This window comes from Mauremys mutica, chromosome 2 (genome assembly GCF_020497125.1).
Source record: "Mauremys mutica isolate MM-2020 ecotype Southern chromosome 2, ASM2049712v1, whole genome shotgun sequence".
Lineage (NCBI taxonomy): Eukaryota > Metazoa > Chordata > Testudines > Geoemydidae > Mauremys > Mauremys mutica.
In genome coordinates, this window is record NC_059073.1 from 277739430 (window position 1) to 277762606 (window position 23177).

Sequence of the window (23177 nt, forward strand, 5' to 3'; positions counted from 1 at the left end):
GTTGGTCTAGCCTATGTAGCTGACATTTTCCAATGGCACTTTTAGTGCCTAACCTAAGATGCCTTTTAAGCAGCCTGATTTTTCAGCAGGTGTATGCTTGGTGTGCATGTGTAATGTATAATAATCACATAGACACACTAATCAGGAAAGGGTTAATCTTAAAAAACTAGCCTTAGTTCAGCTAGATGCAGTCTGGGCTGATGCATCCTCCAGCATTCGTGAATGAGCAAGTGAGTTAGTCCCTCACTATCACCTCTAACTTAGCCAACTAGCCCTATGCTGTAGCTATCATGTTATTATAAGAGTCTCTTTTAACTCTGGCTCTTCTCCTCTGAAGTACTTCCGTGTTTGTTTGGTTAGATAGAAATAGGCTGCTTTTGTCCATTCATAAAGTAATGCCAACTGAATTTTTAATGGAAACATGAAGCCCAGCAAGATTTGAATTTACTGGGGATGATTCCCCATTAATGCATCTGCATCAGATTGGTGTCACTACGCTGACCCCAGTGCTGTTACACCAGTGTAAAACTGGATCCTGCAGTGGAGAATTAGCTCCACATTTTTGAGCACAAAACTTGCTCACTTGTTATCCATTATCTTTAGATTTTGTTTTCTCCTGAACGTTCAGAGGCTGTATTAGCCAGCAGAGGGAGCCCATACTGTCCCATGAAGATTTATGAAACAAAGAAATAACATAATCACTAGGACTGCAGAGTTCAAAGTGCTTTCCTGGGGTCATATCAAGCTCTACATGTGGTGAAACACGCAGGAAATAATTATAAATTTCCAAATGATAGATCCTCTACCTTTTGCTGCTAAGCAGAGAGCGAGATAGGCACTATTTTGCCAAGGCTATCTCCCGGTGGGAGATCTGCAAGCTTTGCAGGCCCTCTCTGCCCCCAGAGGTGATTTCCAGTGGCCACAGGGGAGCATGGAATTCGGGCCAGCTAGAGTGTAAAGATAGACACCAGTTGTAGCTGAGTCAGGTGGTAGTGAAAGCAAAATACACAATTTAGCTAGTGTGTAAAAATATACATATCGCTTAGTGGTTTTGCTAGATATGGAGGCTTGACTCCCTCATCCTGCCGCCACCCACATGCAGCCCTAGACAGGAGACTTCCATCTTCTTTCACTTCGACCTATGTGACATTTTGGATATTATTGTCTAGGGTGGACTGATATTTCAGATTGTCCTTGGGGACTTTTGTCCTTCAGAGGTAACACGTGCTTAGATTGGACCATGTCCCTGGAAGTTAAAAAGTTGATCAAGACCTGCAAGCCGTTGCTCAGCCCACTAGTCCCATTAAACTCAGTGGGACTCTGGGAATGAGTAAGATCAGATCAGATCCTGTAACATCAAGCAATGAAGTAACTAGGGTGTCCATTGTGTAGTTGGAAGCTGGTTTGAGACATCTTGGCTAAATATGGACTATGATCCACAGCCTCAAAGGTATTTAGGAACTTAATTCCCATTGATTTAAATACCTTTGAGGCTGTGGACCTGTCTCTCTCAGAACTGCAGATCTATCAAGCTCTCCTACAATACTTACAATGACTTTGTTTATAGTGTAGATGGGGCAGGAAGGAACTCATTTGCAATGTGCTACCCTTCTTGCATACAGAATCCCATTTGTATCTCTTTTGGATCGCATTATAAATATAGGTTAGCCAGGGTTGCTTTATGTACCAGGGTACAAAATTACCATGTATTAAGGATGGGTGAATTAATCAGGGAAAATAAAGGAACTCCCATTACTATTGTTAATATCAACAAAGAGTCCTGTGGCACCTTATAGACTAACAGATGTATTGGAGCATAAGCTTTAATGGGTGAATACCCACTTCTTCAGACGCATGTGTCTAAAGGCCCCATTCATGGATCAGCACCCCATTATGCGAGGTGCTACACCAGGGGTCAGCAACCTTTCAGAAGCGCTGTGCCGAGTCTTCATTTATTCACTCTAATTTAAGGTTTCGCGTGCCAGTAATACATTTTAACATTTTTAGAAGGTCTCTTTCTACAAGTCTATAATATATAACTAAACTATTGTTGTATGTAAAGTAAATACGTTTTAAAAATGTTTAAGAAGCTTCATTTAAAATTAAATTAAAATGCAAAGCCCCCCAGACTGGTAGCCATAACCCTTGCAGTGTGAGTGCCACTGAAAATCAGCTCGTGTGCCACCTTCAGCACATGTGCCATAGGTTGCCTACCCCTGTGCTACACAAACACATAGCAAGAACATTGTCCTTGTCCCAAGGAGCTTACAGTCTAACTACACCTCTACCTTGATATAACGCTGTCCTTGGGAGCCAAAAAATCTTACCGCGTTATAGGTGAAACCGTGTTATACTGGACTTGCTTTGATCCACCGACACACGCAGCCCCTTCCCCCCCCCCAGAGCGCTGCTTTACCACATTATATCCAAATTTGTGTTATAGCGGGTGGCGTTATATCGAGGTAGCGGTGTATGTGTTTCACTTGGCACGCACCTTCCCATGTGTATAACTAAGACCTTGCCAGCAGGTGGATAATGTATCTGCTTAACTGCAGAGGTATTCAAAGGCAATGGGAGTGAAGAATATTTTTATGAGAAAACTTACATCTCTTATTCTCTGTCAATATCAAACACATTTCCAGTGTCTAGAGCTTTGTTCTGCAATACTCACCTACTGAGAATAGCCCCAATGTCCCACTGACTTCAATGGAGACTACCTGTGGAAGTAAGCATTTCTCTCAGAAGCATTTTCAGGAGCTGCGCTTAATTATCTTTGTCATCCATGAGGGTGCTACACTCTCTTTTTGTTCAAGTAGTATAATAGATAGCAGTAAGCCTCATTTTCATGAACTGCTGGATTAATATTTTCATATGCAGTGAGGCACAACTGAGGATTTCAATTTCATTATTCATCTCCGTATGTTCTTAATGCATTCAGGGAATGGTAAAGGAGCCACCTGTGGCTAATTTAACACCTGCAGATTCCCAGGGTTATAACCAAAGACTATGTAGCATAGTCAGTGGATAGTTCCTGCTGACTCATTCATAGGATGAGTCATTCCACTTCTCATTAAGGTTGAACTTTTCCATTAAAGTTTTATACACACTTCCCTGTGTAACACCATCAATTTTATTGTGGATTAACTTGCACTGGTTCTTTAAGACAAAAACTGACCCCAATCTTTTCTGTTCCTTGTCAGAAAATCCCAGGAGAGAGCTAGCAGGCTCTATGACCTTCCCACACATTGCTTGGATATGTGAGGGAGGAGGGTGGAGAGAAGGGAGGCAAATAACAGGCAAGTCTGTGGATATGGAGATCACACTACAGTGTAACTATGAGCAGCACCAGCTGATCCCCTTTAAAAATGATTGCAGAGCTCTTCTATAGAAGGGATATTGCTGAGCCTTGTGAGGACTGAGTAACAAAGCCCTCCTATTATCATCTGTGCTTCCCATCTGAGAATGCAGCAGCAGCTTCTCACCTGTGGTGTGGAGATGGCTTTCAACTTAGGAAGGCCTGGAAAGAAACTGAAGTCTGTGAGCTGGGTTATGTAGAAATGTAGTTAGGCCACTTGAATCTGTCAGGGAGCTGGCCTTGGGGAAATTGGGGTTAAAGGTGTCTGAAATAAAGGAACTTATTTGTGATGTAGCTGTCTCAATTTAAGGGTAATTGCACCTGCATCCTCATCCTCTGTGGTTCACTCCAGGAGTGCTCCATTAGGTCTCCAGCTATCACCTGTCTCAGGGCAGGGACCTTTGTCCCACTATCTTCTGACTGGGGTTTTAAAGCAGCCCAGCTCCCTGCCTTCCATTGCAATATCCTCAACAAGCTAGTCTGCCTAAAGGCCGGTGCCTGCACTTGGCTCTGTGAACAGTGTATTGCCAGCACTTACAAGTTACCACAGCTCTTCCTGAGCAAGCACATTTATTCTTCAATTCAAAGCATACCAGAGAAAACAATAGACAAACACACAAAATATTCCAGGAGTCACCCATTAGCCTTATGGGACCCAAATAGGCCAAAGGCTTTCCACCCCTTCCACAAGGGCAGCCCCCCCTTCAGCAGAAAGTCCTGCTTGCTGAATCAGAAAGAAGGCCCTGAGTAAGTCTAACTGCAGCCTTCTTATACCAAAAGTCCTTTCATCTGTCAGTCTCTGGAAAATCCAGTTTGAACCGGTATAAGCAAGGGTCTCTGGGGGGTGGGGGTACCTCTGTAGATGTGTTTAAAACCAAAGTGATTCACCTTAATCATCCCCTGCTGTTTTAGTTCCTTGAGGAGCTGTGATAACCCTCACCCATGGAGTTGAACAGTCATACACACAATCCCTGGCCCACAGTGATACATACTGTATTATGTTCCCTCAGGAATACTGTATGCAGTTACAATATCGGTCACAGCTATGTTTGTAAGATTTTTAAAGGTTAATTCTTTTATATTGTCATATTATTGCAACGAATGGTGTTAGGCTCAAGCCTACTTCATTTATCTTTACCCCACAGAACAGTAACATACCCTAAAAGTCATTTTTCCACCTTGAGCTCCTCAGTGCTGGCAGTAGGAACAATGTGCATCACTCCTGGCCCAATCCCCATTCAAAAGGCAGCAGAGGCTTGTTTCCATATAATTGCCCAGAGATTTTATACCCAGAGCATCTGCTCAGACCACAGATTATGGGGAAAATTATCAGACTCTAGGTTATAATAATCTAACTTGTATTCAAAAAATACAGCTGAGTTAACTGCAGGCTAGTTAATCTGCCCTTGATGTATGCCAAATATGGCATACACCTTCGAAAGAGATTCCATTAGATGACAAATTTGAGAGCATTCCTTATTGCACGGTAACCAAGTAGCTCCCCTACCATTGTAGGGGAGGAAAATTTAAATTGTACACTTGTTTTTTCCCCCATAAAGTCTGAAGATTTTAGCTGAAGAATTAAAACATCTTGGAAGGAAATGAGACACACCATCCTCACACTGATTTATCCTCTCACTGGTATTCAAATCACACAGCAGCAACATATGCTGATCTGCCAAGGAGAGTTAAAAGATGTACCAAATTGTGTAAGACAGGAAAGGGTTTTTATCCCTCTACCCTCCAAAATTCTTACCATCTTCAATCACAATGAGTTGTAAGCATGGCTTGCTTTATTTTTAAAGGACAGCTGCCTCAAAATTTCACTTAATTTGAGTTTTAAAAGGATGTGTGTTATATGTAGTACTTTCTGCCAATCAGAATGAACAACAGAATGGCTATCAACTTTGGCCTCATTCAATAAATTTGTCTTAAATAAAATCCACAAAGAATAAGTCACTTGGTCTTAAACCTTTAATAATAAAAAGGCAAAACAAAACACACTGCTGAAAACTTATTAGTAAGAATGAGAATGTAAGTGTTCAAATCCTGAATAGTGCAAATTTCTCTCCCACAACTGATCACTTTGGTTAATATACTTAGAAGTATTGGCAAAACTGAACTTTTGACTTACATTTTTGGCTGCATTATTTCTAACACATACAGATTTAGTTGGTCTTTTAAAAATACACCTTAAATACTTACTGCTGTACGATCAAATATATTTACAGCTCATTGTGCCCTTTAATCACATCTGGTTATTTAGGCATTGACACTGGTGGTAACATTTATTTCAGCTTAATAGGTTTCTCCAAATAGCAGAGTCAGCCATTTTATTGAATGAATTAGCTCAATTCTGATCTCAGGCCTTGCCACCTTGATCTTGCAAGCACTTATGCACATAAGTTTCTCAGTAGTCCTATTGAGCTTAATTTGACTATCCATATCTATAGTTATTCCCATCATAAATGTTTGCAGTAGAAGGCCCTTATACCAGTGATATTCCATTGAAGCAAATGGAGTTACTGATTTACACTAAAGCAAGATCAGAACTGGGCTCAGTTTAAGATAGCCTTTGTGCTAGTCTTCAAGCTGAAGGCAATTTTACTTTTGTTTACTCCTTTCCCTTCAAATTCAGGATTTTCAAGTCTGCACCAAAGTGTTAATATTTCCCTCAAAAAGGAAATAAAATTACAAATACTGTTATTTAGTCTCAATGTCTCTTTTGCTGATGGCTAAGCCTCTAAACAGATGTCATGGGCTACATCTGAAGCTACATAAGATTGGAAATGAACAAAAATTGCATAATACAAAAGGCAAATTCATAAAAGTATACAAGTACATCATAACCACAAAACTGGAGTATTTCTAAAAGTTTGGGTTCAATAAAGGGACAACAATAAGCTAACTTTACTAGTTAAATTGTTGCTGAATTTTTCCTCCATGCAGCATTGAAATGAATTCAGAACCCTTCTCTTTAATATCTCATAAGAAACAATGAATATTGAAGAGAATACAAGGCTCAGATTTAATGTACATTGCACTTTAATTTTAAGACCTAATACTTGCTATTTAAGTCTACTGTGGTCTAAGCTATTAAATGTATACATTGTGCTCACTAGAACTAAATATTTAGAAACACCAAATGTTCAATGTAGTGACATAAGCACTATTTAATTTTTTTTACAAGGCAATCACAGATTGCAAGTTTTATAGGGTTGTGAAAAAATAAAGTGGTGATCTCTCCAAAAATTGAACTGAGAAGTAACCTAATAACTATGCTTCATTTATTAAATAGTAAGTGACAATCCTAGTCTGCTCCTGCTTCCATTGAATTCAGTCAAAACTCTTACTGACTAAAGTGGAAGCAAGATTAGGCTCATAATCTGCTCTTTATTCAACTCCCAAAGAAATAAATACAAGTATTTTCATTAACTTTAATGGAAGATAGGGGTCAAATTCTGATCATCTGCAATTCCCACTAGTAGCAGTGGGACTGCAGGTGCTCAGCATATTTGAGGCCCAGATTTAGTAAAATACTAAGGTATATACCCAACTTTAAGCAAGTATACTGACACACTTAAAGTACCTTATTGAATTGGGGTCAGATTTTGGCCAAGATACAGATAGAAGTATTAAAGACAGATGAACTGTAATGAAACTATTAAAATTGGAGCTTTTAGCTATTTCATACAGTTTGCTTTAAACAAGATTGTCTATAGTATTCTCCTATTGTTCTGAAGTGGTTTATAGATTCTATACTAAGTTACTTCAGAAATGCAATGCAGCATTACAAATAAGGGCATGATTCCTTCATACAACTCAAAGCATTGCACTAATGCTTTTAATTTAGATCGCTTATTTTTAAACAACCCTTTTAAAAAAAAGATTTGGATAAATACTATTCCTATTAAACCATGCTTCACCTTTTTTAAGCACCATCAATCTACTTCCTTTGGGCACTGATACAAGAGCTTGTAATTAAATTTTAGTTTCAAGGCTTTGAAATATGGCAGCTGCTTCAATAACTGAAATTGGAATCTAGTAATTGGAAAACTGCCACCTAGCCAGAACTGCTGTACGTAACTTGATGTTAAATTCTTCCAGAGAACAGCCAGGCACAAATGCTTATGCAGTAAATCAAGGTAAGATTTCAAGATAAGCAGTTAATTTCACTTGGCTATTCTAAAATGGATTAATATTTTTCACAAGTCATTTGTGCAGTGAGCCCATAGAGATTTAGAAAAAATAATCCGCAGTCAAAAACAAGAACACATCTTCTTAATTTTGTTTTCATACTGGCACCATGTCTTTTGCTCCAAGGATCTAATCAGTGTGTGGTTTCTCAGGAATACCCTGTGGTTAAAAAAAAAAAAAAAAAGTGATTAATATGGTACACAATACTGCATTTTATTGTTGTGTGACTTACATTATCTACTGAGGAACACATTACTGTACACTAAAGGTTTCCAGGATTTTTAGAAATTATTGAAATAACTTGAACAAATCTGGACCTTTATATTTGTCACTGTCCTGGGAGTTAGAAAACTTGGGTTCTAATCTGAACTCTGCTACTAATACACTGTGTGACCTTGGGAGAAATTAAGACAGAGGTGAAGTGCCTTGTCCATCTGAAAATTGGAAGGATATTTTCCCCTTTGTACAGCAAGTTTTTGCCATAGACCTAAACTATAAGTTACATATTAATGCTTACAAAAATGAGGAGTAGCATTTAGAATAAGCTCCCAAAACAATTGTTAAGAATAGATTGTTAATACTTCAGAACTTTGACCAGAGAATAGTCCAGCTTAATAAACTCTCATTGATTTTAATACAGCATTATAGCTAGTTATACAGACGTCAATTTGGGAGAAGTACATCCATCTTTAATTCAGGAAAACCCTTTTGCTTTAACTTTAAGCATGTATCTGCACTTAAGTCCCACTGACTTCAAGTGTTTTCCTGAATTGAGGCCACATATTCCAATCTACAGAAGTACTGACAATGGAACTATCCATATAATGAATTGGGTAGGACTGATTTGCTATTAAAGACTAACAGAATGCACCAAATCGGCTTTAGCTCCCAGTTAAGTGTGTTCATTTTTATGAATCTCATTATTCTGACAATAACTGTCTGTCAATTGCTCATTGTCAAAACTGATCTATTGATTTCTGTTTTAACATTGTAGTGTTCTGACACTCGCTCCCATTTTTTTCTTTAAGTCTGCCTACTGTTTTCCAACTTTGGCTTAAAACATAACTTTGTGTCAAGGAAGAATACAGTTCATGGCATAGTCAGGTGATACCTTGCAGTAAATCTCACAATAGCAGGGAAACATTACTTAGCATTCTCTAAGAAGTTTATTCTTAGAATCTATGCTCTGGGGTAACATCCAAATGTTAACTATATTGAAATGGGTTATGAAACAGTTGTATATGACCAAGCTTTCTAGGGGAATATTTGTACTAGGAAACAATGCAGTTTTCAGTGCAAGTCTTTGTATAAAGATGGAGAAATCCTTGGATGTTTTGACATGGTTTGCACTTCACAACTGGTTTGTCTTCAAAAGATTAGATTGGGTGTTTATGTCTAAAACTGATGCAGTTAAGATGCATATTGATTCCCTACACTACAGGGCCCTACTGTTGTACTGCTTGCCCACCCAGAACAGTGCAGTCCATGGGAGTTTTGGAACGGCAAGGAACAGAGCTTGTGACACAAATCTCCAAAAGATATGACCAAAGGGTTATTAGTGTGGTCCCCTACTATGTTAGTAAGAGTCCTCGAGGCCATTGTTCTCACAGAATGCGAAGTAGTCCCAGACAGTAATCTAGGAAGATTAAAACCTAGGCAGTTTGAAATAGAGAGATGAAGTTGCACATAGAATGTCAGTGTTGAAAATGGACATATCCCAAGGAACCAAGGGTGGATTTGCAATTGTTTATAACCTAGTCAGTCTTCCTCTTTAGGGCCAAATTAAATGTATATATTAACGGTGTCAATAGTAGAAGGATTATGCTTCAGTTAGAGTACTTTAAGGGGCTTCTATTAGCAGAGACTAAGAGTGATCTCAAAGCACTACTGATTTCATCTATAATAGAAGTGTTGTACAGCACATTATAAAATTACACACAAAAACCTATTAATGTTAATATTGCAAAGTTAAGCACTCAAATCAGGAAGTGCCAAAACTAAGGTTCCCCTTGTGTGTATTCATTATAATAGTCTTTACATGATCACATTTTTTTGCATTATATCTCTGCTTCGTTCAGTGCACAAGACAGACAGTGCTCACTTAGCAGGTAGTGATTCAATATTTCTTTTTATTTTCATCACTCAATGTGTGACCCCAGGCCTTAATTACTGCACACGATCCAAGCCCTTTAAGGAATACAGAATTCTTCATTTCCTCACAGGTTTTTTTTTAGTGTTCATCTGAGTGCATCACAAATATTAATAAATTTATCTTTACAGCACACCCATGAGGTGAAGATGGTATCCCCAGTTTATAGATGGGAAACTAAGGCACAGAGATTAAGGACTAAGGTGACAAAAATATCAACTAATTTAGATGTCCAACGTGACAATTTCCAAGAGTATTTAGCATTTTATAACACCTGATATGTTCAAAACAGAGTTTCAGTTGTGAGCACTCACCACTTCTGCAAGACAGGGCCCAAGTGTCTTAAACTGGGCACAAAGGAAGGAAGGAAGAAAAAAAAAGTAGCTACCTCTGAGAAGTTTGGTATAAGTGACTTGTTTAGCATTACAAACTGTGGCAGATGCTGAAATAGAATCAGGAGTACATCCTCCTCATGCAGTTCCCTATTTCACACACCTTCCAATTTCCTGAGACAAGGGCCCTACAAAGTTATTTTTATGGGGAAGTATAAGAAGGTCTCCTACACAAAGTTACACTAGCACTAAAACTCCTGTTGGGGGATAAAATCCCTGCTGTGCTAGGTGCTGTACAAATAAAGATACAATCCCTACCCTAAGAGCTCACAACCTTGGTTAGTGACAAGATACAGCAAAAGTAGATTCATGAATGGGTGGAGGTGGACAGAGGATGACTAATGAACATGTTTTAAAAGCCTAGCTGTATGCATGAACCCACACTTTTTGGGGGAAAGGGACTAAATTCAACCCTGACTAAAGTAGGTGAAATTCCCCTTGCACTTACTTATGCCAGGGATGAATTTGTTCTAGAACGTTGTTTGTTTTAAGTGAGGGATGTCAAGTGGAATGGGTTCCACGGGCTAGACTCTAGCACTGCCAAGCTACCTGCCACATTAAGATGCAATGGTAGCTTCCTTGTAAGGCTGTAACAGCTCAGTACAAATGCTTCTCAAGGTAAGACTCAGGTAGGTGTTCACAGGTATAACCAGTTTTAGGTTTTTACACAATTTTAGGGTTTTAACAACTACTGTTAAGTCAAAAGTGGCTGATGCATAAACACTAGTGCTCAAAAGAGAGCAAAAGTACCATTTTTTCCCCCAATAAGCAAAACAGGGACAGGTGTCTATTGCCAAAAGCCCTATTAAGAGGGAACTACATTATAAAACTTCAGTCATGTGGTCACATGTTAGTGTTGCCAGGTAATCACAGAATAGAGGCACAGCTTGTGTGCTGAACAAAAAGAAAGCCAGACTTGCATACCGTGTCCCACACAGGACTTTCAAAGGAAACTGTATAGGCAAAAGGGAGGAGTCCACTTACCTACAGAAAGTGAAGTTTCACAATAGAAACAACACTATGTTGCATAATGAACATATCCTAGTCAATTTTTAGTGTGATAGGCCACAGCAGTCAAGTTATGGATATGCTCTGCAGTAGGTTATTACTTTTTAATAAGGGCTTATTGAGAAACAATCTGTGTTTGACTGAAATCATATACAGAGTTAGTAGGCAGTAATCATGCTTGAGTTCTTCTGACTCTGATGGTTCCATTACCCCCACCCAATATAAAAGAGGTCAGACAGGATCTCTCAAGTTAAAGTAGGGTGTGAAGTGAGTAGTCCAGGAGGAGGAACCATAGGAGAAGCAAGCCAAGCCAGAGAGGAGGTTTAAGATTAACTTCGATCTTAGTGTTAATTTGTGCCAATACAACCAAACCCAATGAAGGGGACTTGTTTGGCCTCTATCTGGGCACAAGCTGTCTTAGACTAGGATTGATACTTATTCACTTTTAAAATAAATCTGTGTGAGTAATTCACCAACAACAATATAGTGTTTATTTTTCACAACAGATAGAGGCTGAACCAGAGAGAGAGAAACTGATCATGGACTGGCATAGGGCCTAGAATTCACACCCAGGCTTCAGTAGTAGTTTAAAAATCAGAGATGCTGTAGACTATGATTAAGACAGACCCATTTTTTGTTGTGTAGCATCCTAGGTTTTTTCAAATTTTATTGAGATGCTCCAGAGGTACCAAGCAAATATATATATAGGGTGTATTTTTATTTCTCTTACTTCCTTTGCTGTCTAAGCATGGTAACAATACAAAAATAGAGTATTTGCCCTCCAACTTTGCTTAGGTGACTAGCTCCAGACATGGCACAACTGGTGGCAGCTTCTTTGGAAACCATATTATTGCCTTGTTAAGAGAAATCAGGTGTGATTGTAGCCTTAGCCTAAGGTGCTTTGCCTGCTACCAGGTTGTTACCACATTTAATTACAACACTACACATGTTCAAAATACACGTTAAATCTCCTGGAATCCAGTAATCAGAAAGCTGGAGCTACCTCACAATGTATGTTCTTCCCCCCCAGTATATATTTTGTTAGGTGGGGCGAGAAAGGGAAGACACTTCTACAAGATAGAGAGTAATCAGGAAGTGTAGAAAGGTACAATTCCGACCTCTAGACTGGTGAAGGCTTACATGCATTGGGCTTGATTCTCCACCATTGCCATGCATCTTGTCTAGTCATTTATATGCAAACAAAGTGGGTATAAAATGCTACCTTTCTGATTTGGAAGAATTTTATACACATTCTGCTTCGCCTTTATAAGTGACTAGACAAAGGTGCAATACAGCAGAGAATCAAGCCCTCACTTTCAATTCTCTTTTGGTACAGAACATGAACAGAGATTTTTAAACTCCCTTATACCTGTGACTAGTCCAGCTATTTCAAAATTGTAGACCAAGCTTCTACATAAGATGTTTAAGAAAGCTATTTACATGCAGTACAGCAATCTGGTTAGTGGAGAAGAGGCCTTAGTGTCAATGTGTGTGGCAGTAGATCGTCACATGGGTTGTACACCTCCTCAGCAGGTCAAACTGTAGCTTGTATCCAAAGCCACATTTATGAAGGTCATATTTCTTCAGACAAGAAGTGAGAGATGGCAAAAAAAAGCAACTTTTCTTCCTCTGAAAGAACTCTAAGTGTACAGCCTTTTGTTTTAAGCAGTGCCAAAAAGCATCTAACAAGTATTTGTAGGATTTCAAGAATTTTCATCTGGCTCACTGCCTTGATATACCCTAGAGAACACTGTTACAAAGTAATACCACTTTGTTCAGATTTAGTTTAAACTACGATGTTGTACTGTCTCCCATCCTTGTTTACTACAAGGATGTTAAGTGTCCAGTGATCCACACAGGATCAGCGGAAGATTGAGATCATCCAAGAAGCACAAGAAAAGACCTAGTGGAACAAGTTACATGATTCCATTTCCAGTTTATCCACTTGCATTTTCTTCTGACAAATTTTAGTGATAATGGATTACTCAAAATAGTAATAAGAGCTGGCTGGAAATCCCTTCCCATAAAAAGTTTCACATTTTAATCAAAGTATGAAAATGCAGTATTTTCAAAGGAAGGCATTTCCAGAAGAATTCTACTTTAGGAAAACTACAATGGAGTTTTCAGCTTGCTGGCTGCCTGCCTGCATAGAAGGCTATTGTTCAATTTCACTTTCTCCCTGCAGGAAGAGAGTGAAATTGACAAACTTCCCAGGTGGACAGCTGTCATTTTAATTTTTCCCAAAGGAAAATAGAATTTTTTTTTGAAAGAAGTTTTCATGCAGAAAGTTCTAGTTTTTGCAAAAACTGGATTTTCCAGAGTCATTCCAGTGGAAAAATTACCAGCTCTAGTAATGATAGATAATAAGGGATCCTTATTTGTTACAGTAACTCATCACCAACACATCTGTCAAGTTTTGTCCTTTCTTTCTAGAACTTTAATTCTGAAACTCTTCCTGACAACCCCACCTGATTCTGTAATTAGTCAGCATTGCCAATTAAGTAGTATTACCAGTGTGAAGGGAGACTCTCCTAAACATATTTGCAGTTTGATCTGCCCCCACCCCAGGTCTGGACAAAGGCAACTAACTTCCTTTATCACTGCTGTTAAATAAAGATGCTGCACAATGCAACATGAAATAAATACTAGCAATATCTGTATAGCCTTTATTATGGAGGTACCAGTTGTAACTCCCTAGTTAAAGATCCATTTTGCACTTAAAGCAGGGAGATAGTTGAGAGATCTGTTTGGGCTTTAGATTTCTTATCACTCTAAAGAGCCAATATCACATGCACCCTTTTAGAAACACTAATTTCTTCTTATCCATCTGAGTTGTGTTCAGCATCATCTTATCCTAACTAAAAAATATGCAGACAGATTACATTGTTACAGGTTTTTTAAATTGTATTAATGGTCTTCCACATTAAAAAGTACATTCATACAAACTTCGATACTCACTGAAAAGTTTGAGAGCATGAACGTAGCCATGGGACTCAGGACCAGCGAGTAGCCTCAAGATTTGCCCCAAAATGCCAAAGGGAAGTAACCTCAACTATGCTTCTCCACCCCCACACTTTTCTGCAAGACTCCCTCGTTAGTTCAGTAACATACCCTATGGCCCATTGTACACTAAATAAATTAATGTTTGACATTGGAGCAAAGAGGTCAAACGATCTCCCTAACCTGACTTTTCTGCAAACCAGTGTTGAAAACTACTGTCCCAAAGGCATTGATGGGGTCGGTCAAGTTCAACATCTCAGTAGCAAATCATACTACAAGGTACGTTGAACTGTGACCCTATTCACACCAGCAGGAAAATAGATTTCCCAACACTGATTTGAGAAGAGCTAGGGTAGAAGGGATGAGATAAGAGGCCTGTTGTGTTACACAAGCTATATACGCTAGACCTTCACCTACTTTTAGGGCACACATGCCATTCAACAGCATTCCCTACTCCTTTAAGGAAATCTTGAACATTAAGCCTGACATGTCAAGTATTTGAAAGCTCCTGTGCCCTTCTTTTGGGAAAGGTTATATACCTCAATCACATCAGTATGTAGCAGAAATTGTCAATTGGAGGAGGCTTTCAAGGATCAGAGAATTGTGGCTAAGGAGACAGAAGCCAAATCAATGCAGTATTAATTATGACTATCCGTCAATGTCAGAACACATTTGACAAGCAGGTTTTCAGCTGATTTGCAAGCCATAGGAAAAGAGAAAATTTCTTTTAACTGTTAAATATTGCTGTAAAGAAAGCAAGTTTCTACTATATCTATTTAAGAACCAAGTATATGAGGCTATTATCCAGCATATACAATCCCCTGATGTGTGAAATTACAGTTATGCAGGAGTAGGCCCTGAACTACATGTTTGTAAGGAGAAAGATGCCATGTATTTTCATACTAGGATGAAGGAAGATAAGCTCTATACAGGGCATTTTTCTGAAAAAAGCAGGTTTCCCTCCCCAGTGTCTTTCTACCTTCCAACCGCCCCACAATTTCTAGTCTCTAAGTGTTAAGACAGTCAGTGGAGGAGACATCAGAAGCTCTCCTATGGTCCTGCACTTCACTATACTAAGATTCTGATTAGGCTTACAACACCCAGTATGATTCATATGGCCACTGGAAGAGCTCCGATTAGGAGAAAGAGCCTAGTGCTAATGAATACTATAGAATTCCATCCCAGTGACAACATGCCAGATTTCTATGCTCAAGTTTCAGTCCCTGGGAGATGGTTCTATAAGGATTACTAGTCAGTTCATGAATCATGTCCTCACAGGCACAGTCTCCATGGACGAACATCTGTAAAGGATGCTTCCCTATTAAATACCCAAAATACTAAACATACAACAGTTACCATAGCCAGTTGTCTTCCTATGTTTCCTACAGTCACGCCTCCTGAGAAAAATATACATGGTAGCCAAGAACGGATGTAAAGAAAATCTGGCGATGTATACCTGAAGTAAACAAAAATTAGTGAATTAGAAAAAAAGACATTGCATTTCCATTACATAGAAGAATTATAGTCCAATAGTAATGCAAGGAATTCCCCCCCCCCAAAAAAAATAGTAATAAGAGGAAATAATCCTCTTCTTTCCAAAGCCCTATGTTGGGTTAAGGCCAACTTCCAGCCAAAAAAGGTTAGCAATTCCCTCCTTCTGGAGCCAGTCAATGGCACTTCAGGGTCGGGGGGGGGGGGGGGGAGGGAAGAGGGAGGGAGAGAGGGTTGGAGAAAAAAGGACTCGTCACTTTACGAAGGGTCTGAGCTAATTTTTACCACAATCTTCTCCATGAGCTCACAATCAAGACTTATCCTCTATGGCAGCATACTGCAATGCCACTGTCTTGTGTCCTAACTTGGTTGGCCCTGCCTTTGTTTTAGGAGTACTGTATTACACTTGTTTATATTCTTTGGGTTTCAAACTACAATAACTCAAATATAAAGCAAAATATTGAAGTTTCCATATTTTACAAAAAAGTGAATTCTGTAGCAGTCAGGTGAGTTCAAGTGATAAGTCTTAAATGTGTATACTTACTGATAAACACCATTATATACAAGAAACTGAGTGATTAGAGTGGCTAGAAAGGCTATTGTAATTCCAAGACCAAGACCACTTCTTGAACGATCAAATGTCCACCAAAGGCCCAATGACAAGGCTGCTAGAGTCAAGGAGAGCTGAATGTTATTTGCAAAATCCAGTTTCTAATCAGAAAGTTAAGGACAATTCCTTAAAAGATTTTAGTCACAGAAAAAGGTTTCAGACAAAACTTTAATACCTCATGTAGAGAAGAAATGGAAGTTGACAGTTTAAGAACAATCACTAATTCTGGATGCCCAATGAGAGACACCTTGGAACTGGTCTTCAGAGAGCCTATTGATTTTTAGTTGGAGTTGTGAGTACTTAACCATGAAGATCAGGCCAAGGCTGCTCATACCAAGTACCCAAAGATTAAGGAATCCCAATTTAATGGCCACTTTTTAAAGTTTTGGCCTATAAAACCAAGACTTCCTCCCCTTTCTGTTGATTTAAGTTTTCTGCTGGAATAGTAACTAAGAATTTCAGTACAATAAGCATCCATCTGGGATAGTGACTACCCGTAACTTCTGAGACTGCTGTTTACATGGGTGAGAAACCTATCTTTATTGACCATTTTAGTAGCAAAAAGGTCATATTTTTAAGTTTGCCTCGGTTCAGTTGGTATGAACGCTAAAAACAATTCTGACACATGAGCATATGATTTATTTGACAAATACATATTCTAGTAATAAGTATCTATTCTTCAACTGTTGTGTAAGCTATGACTACGTCTCTATTTGCATTAAGTCTTACCTGTTTAAGACTCTTAAGACAAACCTGCTACTGTAGTTCATTATAATCAACATTTAAATAAAAACACAAAAAGATAAACTAGTTCAAGGATACAGCACTTGCATGGTTAATACCAACAAAAACTGCTATACATCGCATTACACTGGCCCATTCTCTCTTGAATTTGTGTGGTTCTCCAAGATGGCTGTCAATACATGGGTACAGCAGGCCAACAACAGCTGTAAGAATGAAATGAGACAGCTTGTACATAGAATTTATACAATTAATATTTCAATATTAGTCTGGCAAATAAGTGCATGGCAAAGCCTCCTAACCAGTCAAAGACTCATGTCACTTTATATGTAGGGCCAAACCAAATTCTTGGCTGTGAAAAATGCATCATGGACAGTGAAAGTTGGTCTCCTCTATGAAACCTATAGGGTAGGAGTACACAGCACTTTCCAAACTTGGGGTCCTGACCTGAAATGGGGTCACAAGGCTATCATAAGGGGAGGGGTGTCACAGTATTGCTACCCTTACTTCTTCGCTGCCTTCAAAGCTAGGCAACAGAGTGGCAGTTACTGGCCAGGCACCCACTGAAGGCTGCACTGCCACAGCGCAGAAATAAAGGTGGGATGGTATGGTATATTGCCACCCTTCCTTCTGGACTGCCTTCAGAGCTGGCCACCTGGACAGCTGCTCTCTGGCTGCCCAGCTCTGAAGGCAGCACAGAAGTATGGTTGATGTGGTAGTGAAGACAAGTCCAGAGAGTCAGGGGACTTCCTTTTCCCAAGAGTAACAGTTCATACTCACTTTGCATCTATTTGGCTGGATACCTGTTACATAACATCAAAGTCAACACATGACATTACCAAAAATTTAAATCAAAGTGAAGGGTGGAATATTTCTTTACTTTCAGAATCCAGTATAGCCAAGACACCTCCAGTGACAACTGAATAGGCATGACTGAGTTACAGGCATCTTACAATAGACTTTGAATTAGGATCATAAATACCTGCCTGAACTTAAACCATGAGCAGAGGAACTCCCCCCTCATATAGCTCTAAAAAAAAAGTTCAGGATTGTCACTCTGAAGTCTTGAATGTCCGAGTCAGTGTGAAGTGATGGGAACAGCTGCAAGCAGACAGACAGCGAGTGTATGTGTGTGTTTAGAATTTCACCAGGATCCGTCATCACTGGGATTCATGATCCATTACTATCCACTTTTTAAGTTCTCAGCCCTTTTGACTTTACCCAATTACACCCATGCAACAGCAGGGGCTTTCAACTACTATATCTATCCAGCAGTACTAGACCACTGTGACAGAGGTAACAGCCAATTGCCACCCTTCTTGTACACCTAATTTGCATACAATAATTTCATTTGTTATGAGTCAGTGATATGAGGGTGCCTGTACAAGATGGATTACTTGGTCCATTTGCCATCTATACAACTCAAACTCCCCAATGCAACCCACACCCCCAAACAAGTCAATATAATCACCCACACAAGATTCCAAGATTGTCACTGTCACAGGCTTTCAAATATTAGTTGGATTATAATGGCCCATTTCTGCTCCCATTCAAATCAAGGAAACTGTAGGAGCATACAACTTATTTAGTTTTAAGAGAGCTGGACAAATTTATGAGTGCACTTGTATGATCAGGTTGCTTGTGATGGGAGGGGAGCAAGGCTCCACGGCACTGGGGATCACTTCTAGTTTGTCTTATCTTCCTAAAGCTCATGCTTCAGCATTCCAGCCTGCAACCCCAAATGTATTCTGGAAGGGTTTTGTTTATTTTAAATCTCCTTCCTCTGAAGCATCAGGGATGGCCACAGCTGGAGATGGGACATTGGATGGTATAGGCCAGGGCTCCGAGGTGGCACACAGCAGTCTCTCCTCTCAGGTGCCTGGATGACTAGTTCTTGCTCACATGCTCAGGGTCTAACTGGTGTGTGTGGGGGGGAGATGGGGGTCAGGAAGGACTTTTCCCCCAGGTCACATAGGCAAAATGCCTCCCCCACACACACCTCCTGGGGTCATTTCCATTCTTTTCAGTGTCTGGGTGCAGGTCACTTCCCAGGATTATCTGACTCTCTCTCATTTAATCATGCCTGCCATTGTGGGGGCCTTGACCAGTGGTGCACCTGGGTCCCATCCATTCTCTGTCCATTGCACATAACAGTCTAGTTTCCTGGGGGTTGTAATACTTTGGTGTTGTGTTTGGCATGTGGGTGGCCTGTGATATACAAGAGATCAAACTAGATTATCTAGTGGTCCCTTCTGGCCTTTAACTCTGACTCTAACCCTAACCCTTAATATAGACTTCAACAGTAGCAGGATAAAGCCTTAAATGAGCCAAATTCTGTTGTCAGTTGCACCAATTAAAGTTATATTCCATTGCAACTACAGGAAGAATTTCACTCAAGATTGGGTAGCATCTGTTTTTAAAAGCAACTTCTAAGAAGGGGTAAAAGTCACCACTATTTCCAGAGCTTACTGGAACTACGAAAGGGCTGTTTGATCTCTTTTCACACATGTTCTTGCCATGCACGTAAGCTTCAAAAGTTGTAGCTGGCTAGAAGAGATGCTCAGAAGCTTAGGATTTCAGACTTGTCTAGAATGTTATGTCAGCTACACCATTATCATGGCAGCAATTCATTTTCAAATTGAAAAACAGATGTCTACATTCTGTACATTTTGTCTAGCTACATTTTGTCTAGCACTCTTGTGCTACTCACTCTGGGGCAGAATATTCTCCTTTGGAAACAATTTACTGTGGGGACCCAAACAAACAGTGTTAACGGCTACAGCTTTAAACAAGTCAGACTTGACACTGAGTTACTTTTATGTAGATGTTTGTTCAACTAAATATCAGATCAAATTAGCTAGTTTATTAAATTTGTGCTTTTTGTTTGAAAGCACAATACAAACTCTTTAGTATTTTCTAACCTTTGGTTAGGTGTTTGTTACTGTAGAGGTAGAGGAACTTGCCTAAAGTCAGTATATCATAAAACAGGATTCGCATAATCCTCTGATCAGAGAGTACAAAACTCAAATAAAAGCTTTCAATCTAGCCCTGCTGAAGAAAATTTCTGGTCTATCAGTGATGATGCACTCAGCTATATACACACTTGCTCACCAAGAGCAAACACTCTGTTTAACACCCTCCCTCCCCCCCCCCCCCCCAGACACCACAACAAACACCACACCCTTGCATTTTCAGAGGGTTCTTACAAGAATGATAAGATTGTTGAGAACATTATACCTGGCCAGAGTTGGAAAGTAAAGTTGTATGTAATCTGCTATAATTGTTATCCTTATATTAGATGGATTTAAAGGTGTATTGGATTGAAAGGTATATTTTTAAGAAGGAAATTTTCTCATCAATGTTGCAGATAATGCTTTGCTTGGATTATTAAAACACAATTCTAAAGAGCAGAGTTCCTTTTCACTGGTTATGGTGTTTTCAGTTTCCACAAGCCAGAGTCTACAGATTTTCACTCTTACTTTAATGCACTAGCACAGTGCTATAACATTTGGATTGCAGATGCTACATGGGAAGGTTTAAGATTTTTTTTTCTTCCCATTTGTGTTTTAAAAAAAGTCATGGGAATGTTTCTCTTGGCAGGTTAAATTTAAAAACAAATAAAACCATCTCCCTCCCCACCCTTTCCCCAATGCCATCTGTAAATACTAGATGTACTAATAATTTAAGCCCTGCTTTTACCGTACGAATACTGAGGTCAGCTGCCCATTTTTGTTCAAACAAACAAACAAAAAGACCTCTTACTTTCATTGTGTGTTTTGTTACAGATTGTGCTGTAGCTTGCAAGAACTCAGTTTCTGGTGGTTACTGAGATTGTGGCTGCTGGCAGTTGCACTGCTCTAGGCAGAGAGCAAGGCAGGCAGCCAGAAAGGCTTCCCTCATTCCCCACTGACATGTGACTTCCTTGTTTTCAATTCTCTGTCTGTGGCATGTTCACTGAGGCAGCCAATAGTAACTGAACCTTGCGACTCACCAGTTTCAGAGGGAACCAATCATACAGCAAGCAGCAATGATGAGAGCCATACCTGCTGCTGCACTAGGTCCAAGCACTGTTGACAGTCCTGCCAGACAACAGGACACCCAGGATGTACCCCAATACTCTGCAACAAGTGGAGAGTGCTTCTCTTGGCTCCCGGGAGAAAAACCCTATACACCACAGCCTGCAGAAATCACCTCAGCCCTAAAGAGCTGTGTATAGAGAGATGTATCCAATTATTCCCTCAGAACATCTCATTGCTGAAATACTGGCCAGCTGAATAGAGTATTCATACCTCAATTACACGTAAAGGCAGTTTGAAAGAGAAACACATCACCTTTGTAAAGAGTGTACTTAAGCTCAGGAAGCACTTTGTGCCAGATATGAAATTAGTTTTCTACTGGATGTGGGGAAAAGCTGGACCAAGTCTATTCTTCCCCAAGCCCAGATGTCATGCCAGCTACATACACATTGTGTGGCCACTGCCAAACCCCCGAACATGCAGGCCACAGATGCCCCCCACCCCCAGTACCACCTTCCTTCTCACATTGCAGCTGACCAAGCCACCTCCAAGTCAACTATAGGAACTCACCTGCAGCTGTCCCACAGCAAGGGGGCACCCACCAGGCAGAGGAGAAGATAGTGGCAATGACTTCCTCAGGGAACAGGGTCACATTCCTCTGGATCTGCAGTAAGTTCAACACCAGTGCCATGAAAGCACCCACAGCAAAGAGCACCAGGCTCCGTTGCACCAAGTGTTGGTTCAAATTCAGGCTGCTGGTGCTGCTGCTACTGCTTCTGAGACTGGAAGCACTAGGGGTCCGTGTTCCATGATCCACCAAAGTCAGTGGGGAGCTTGAGACAGAAGAGCTCAGCATCTCACCCACCTTGGCAGCCAGTCCAACAGCAGTTTTCCCCAGTTGGTTTTTATGCCTTCCCCTAGCAGCGCAGGAACAACTCCAGGTGCAATTCTCTAATCTGGGCATTGGCTTCACCATCAGGGTCCTAACACAAACGCACACACACAGAGAGAAGACTGCCTATTAGTGCCCAAAAGCATGGGCAATCATTTAGGCATAAATACTCAGGCACACACACATATAAGCACTATTACTTCACATGTCTATAGTACCTTCCATTTGAGGCGTTCATAGAATATCAGGGTTGGAAAGGACGTCAGGAAATCATCTAGTCCAACCCCCTGCTCAAAGCAGGACAAATCCCCAGGCAGTTTTTTTTTTACCCCTGATCTCTCAGTGGCCTCCTCAAGGATTTACTCACAACCCTGGGTTTAGTGCTCAAACCACTGAGCCTATCCCTCCCCCAAAATTTAAATTAATTTACATCCCCAGCACCCACAGACTCATTTTACAGCTGGAGAAGAAGACACTGAAGTCAAGTGACTTGCCAAAGTTCACAGAGGAAGACTGTGGCAGCGCCAAGAACAGGCCAGATGGTGCATCCAGGTCTCTGCATGCGAATCCATCACACGTCAGACACCGGGAAGGGGGATGCTGGGGAAGACCCTCAGGGCACCTCAACCATCAATAAGGTCAAGGCCGCTACACCCGGCTGGGCAGGGGAACAGGCAGCGGTGGGGCAGCCTTGTCTAGACCCCGGCACCAGACTCTCAGCCCCAGGAGGACAAGCGACCTCTAGGCCCCTCCCCAGCCCAGCGGGGTGTCAGGGGCCAAGCGCCCAGGCCGGAAAGGACCGACCCACCCGCCTCCAGGCGGGGTCCCCGGGAGCGGGGTCCGCAAGCAGGCGGGCGCGGCCAGCTGGCCCAGGTGCAGGCAGCGCAGCCCTGCAGGGGCCCCCCTCAGCCCGCGGCTAGCAGCGCCTGCCCGCGAAGGGCAAGAGTCGCACGACAGCGCCCGCCACTAGGGGCCGCGCGGGGGCGGGGACCCCCCTCCCCATTTCCCAGCGCTGAGCACCGCGGCTGCCGGGTCACCTACCTGCCGCGGCCGGGCTCCCACCTGCGGGGGCGCTGCTCGACTCCCTCGCGGTCCCGTCCCGTCCGGCCGCCGCAGCGGGCTGGGGAAAGGTTTATAAGCCGCGAGCCTCGATGTCACGTTACCCGCCGCCGACCTACCCCGGAGGCAGAGGGAGAGCCGGCCCCCGCCCCGCCCCTCGGAACGGTGGGGGCAGGGAGCCTTCCTTCGCGCGGCGCCGGGAACAACCTACAGTCGGGTGAGGCTCGGCAGCCAATGGGAGCCAGGCGGCCGATATGACGTGCGGGA

At 41.2% G+C, this 23177-nt stretch overlaps 1 protein-coding gene across 2 annotated transcripts; it reads right to left on the bottom strand.

Moving 5' to 3' along the window:
- Nucleotides 1-5311: 5311 nt before the first annotated feature.
- Nucleotides 5312-23177, bottom strand: INSIG1 (insulin induced gene 1). 2 transcript variants are annotated; one of them, XM_045005651.1, is made up of 6 exons: nucleotides 22893-23177; nucleotides 21530-21942; nucleotides 17025-17149; nucleotides 16137-16303; nucleotides 15458-15557; nucleotides 5312-7711 (listed from the first exon to the last, which is right to left on the bottom strand). In XM_045005651.1, the coding sequence occupies exons 2-6, from the start codon at nucleotides 21933-21935 to the stop codon at nucleotides 7682-7684; spliced, it is 828 nt and encodes a 275-aa protein (XP_044861586.1). In that variant the 5' UTR covers nucleotides 21936-21942; nucleotides 22893-23177; the 3' UTR covers nucleotides 5312-7681. The 2 variants fall into 2 exon arrangements, with proteins under 2 accessions (XP_044861586.1, XP_044861588.1); XM_045005653.1 differs by having other exon boundaries at nucleotides 21825-21942; nucleotides 22893-22909.

Coding starts and splice junctions, on each gene's coding strand:
- INSIG1 (XM_045005651.1), bottom strand. CDS start 21,935: ATGGTGAAGCCAATGCCCAGATTAGAGAATTGCACCTGGAGTTGTTCC. Junction 16,304..17,024: donor GTATTAACCATGCAAGTGCT/GTATCCTTGAAC, acceptor CTTTCTGATTAG/AAACTGGATTTTGCAAATAA. Junction 7,712..15,457: donor TAGGAAGACAACTGGCTATG/GTAACTGTTGTA, acceptor TTTTAACCACAG/GGTATTCCTGAGAAACCACA.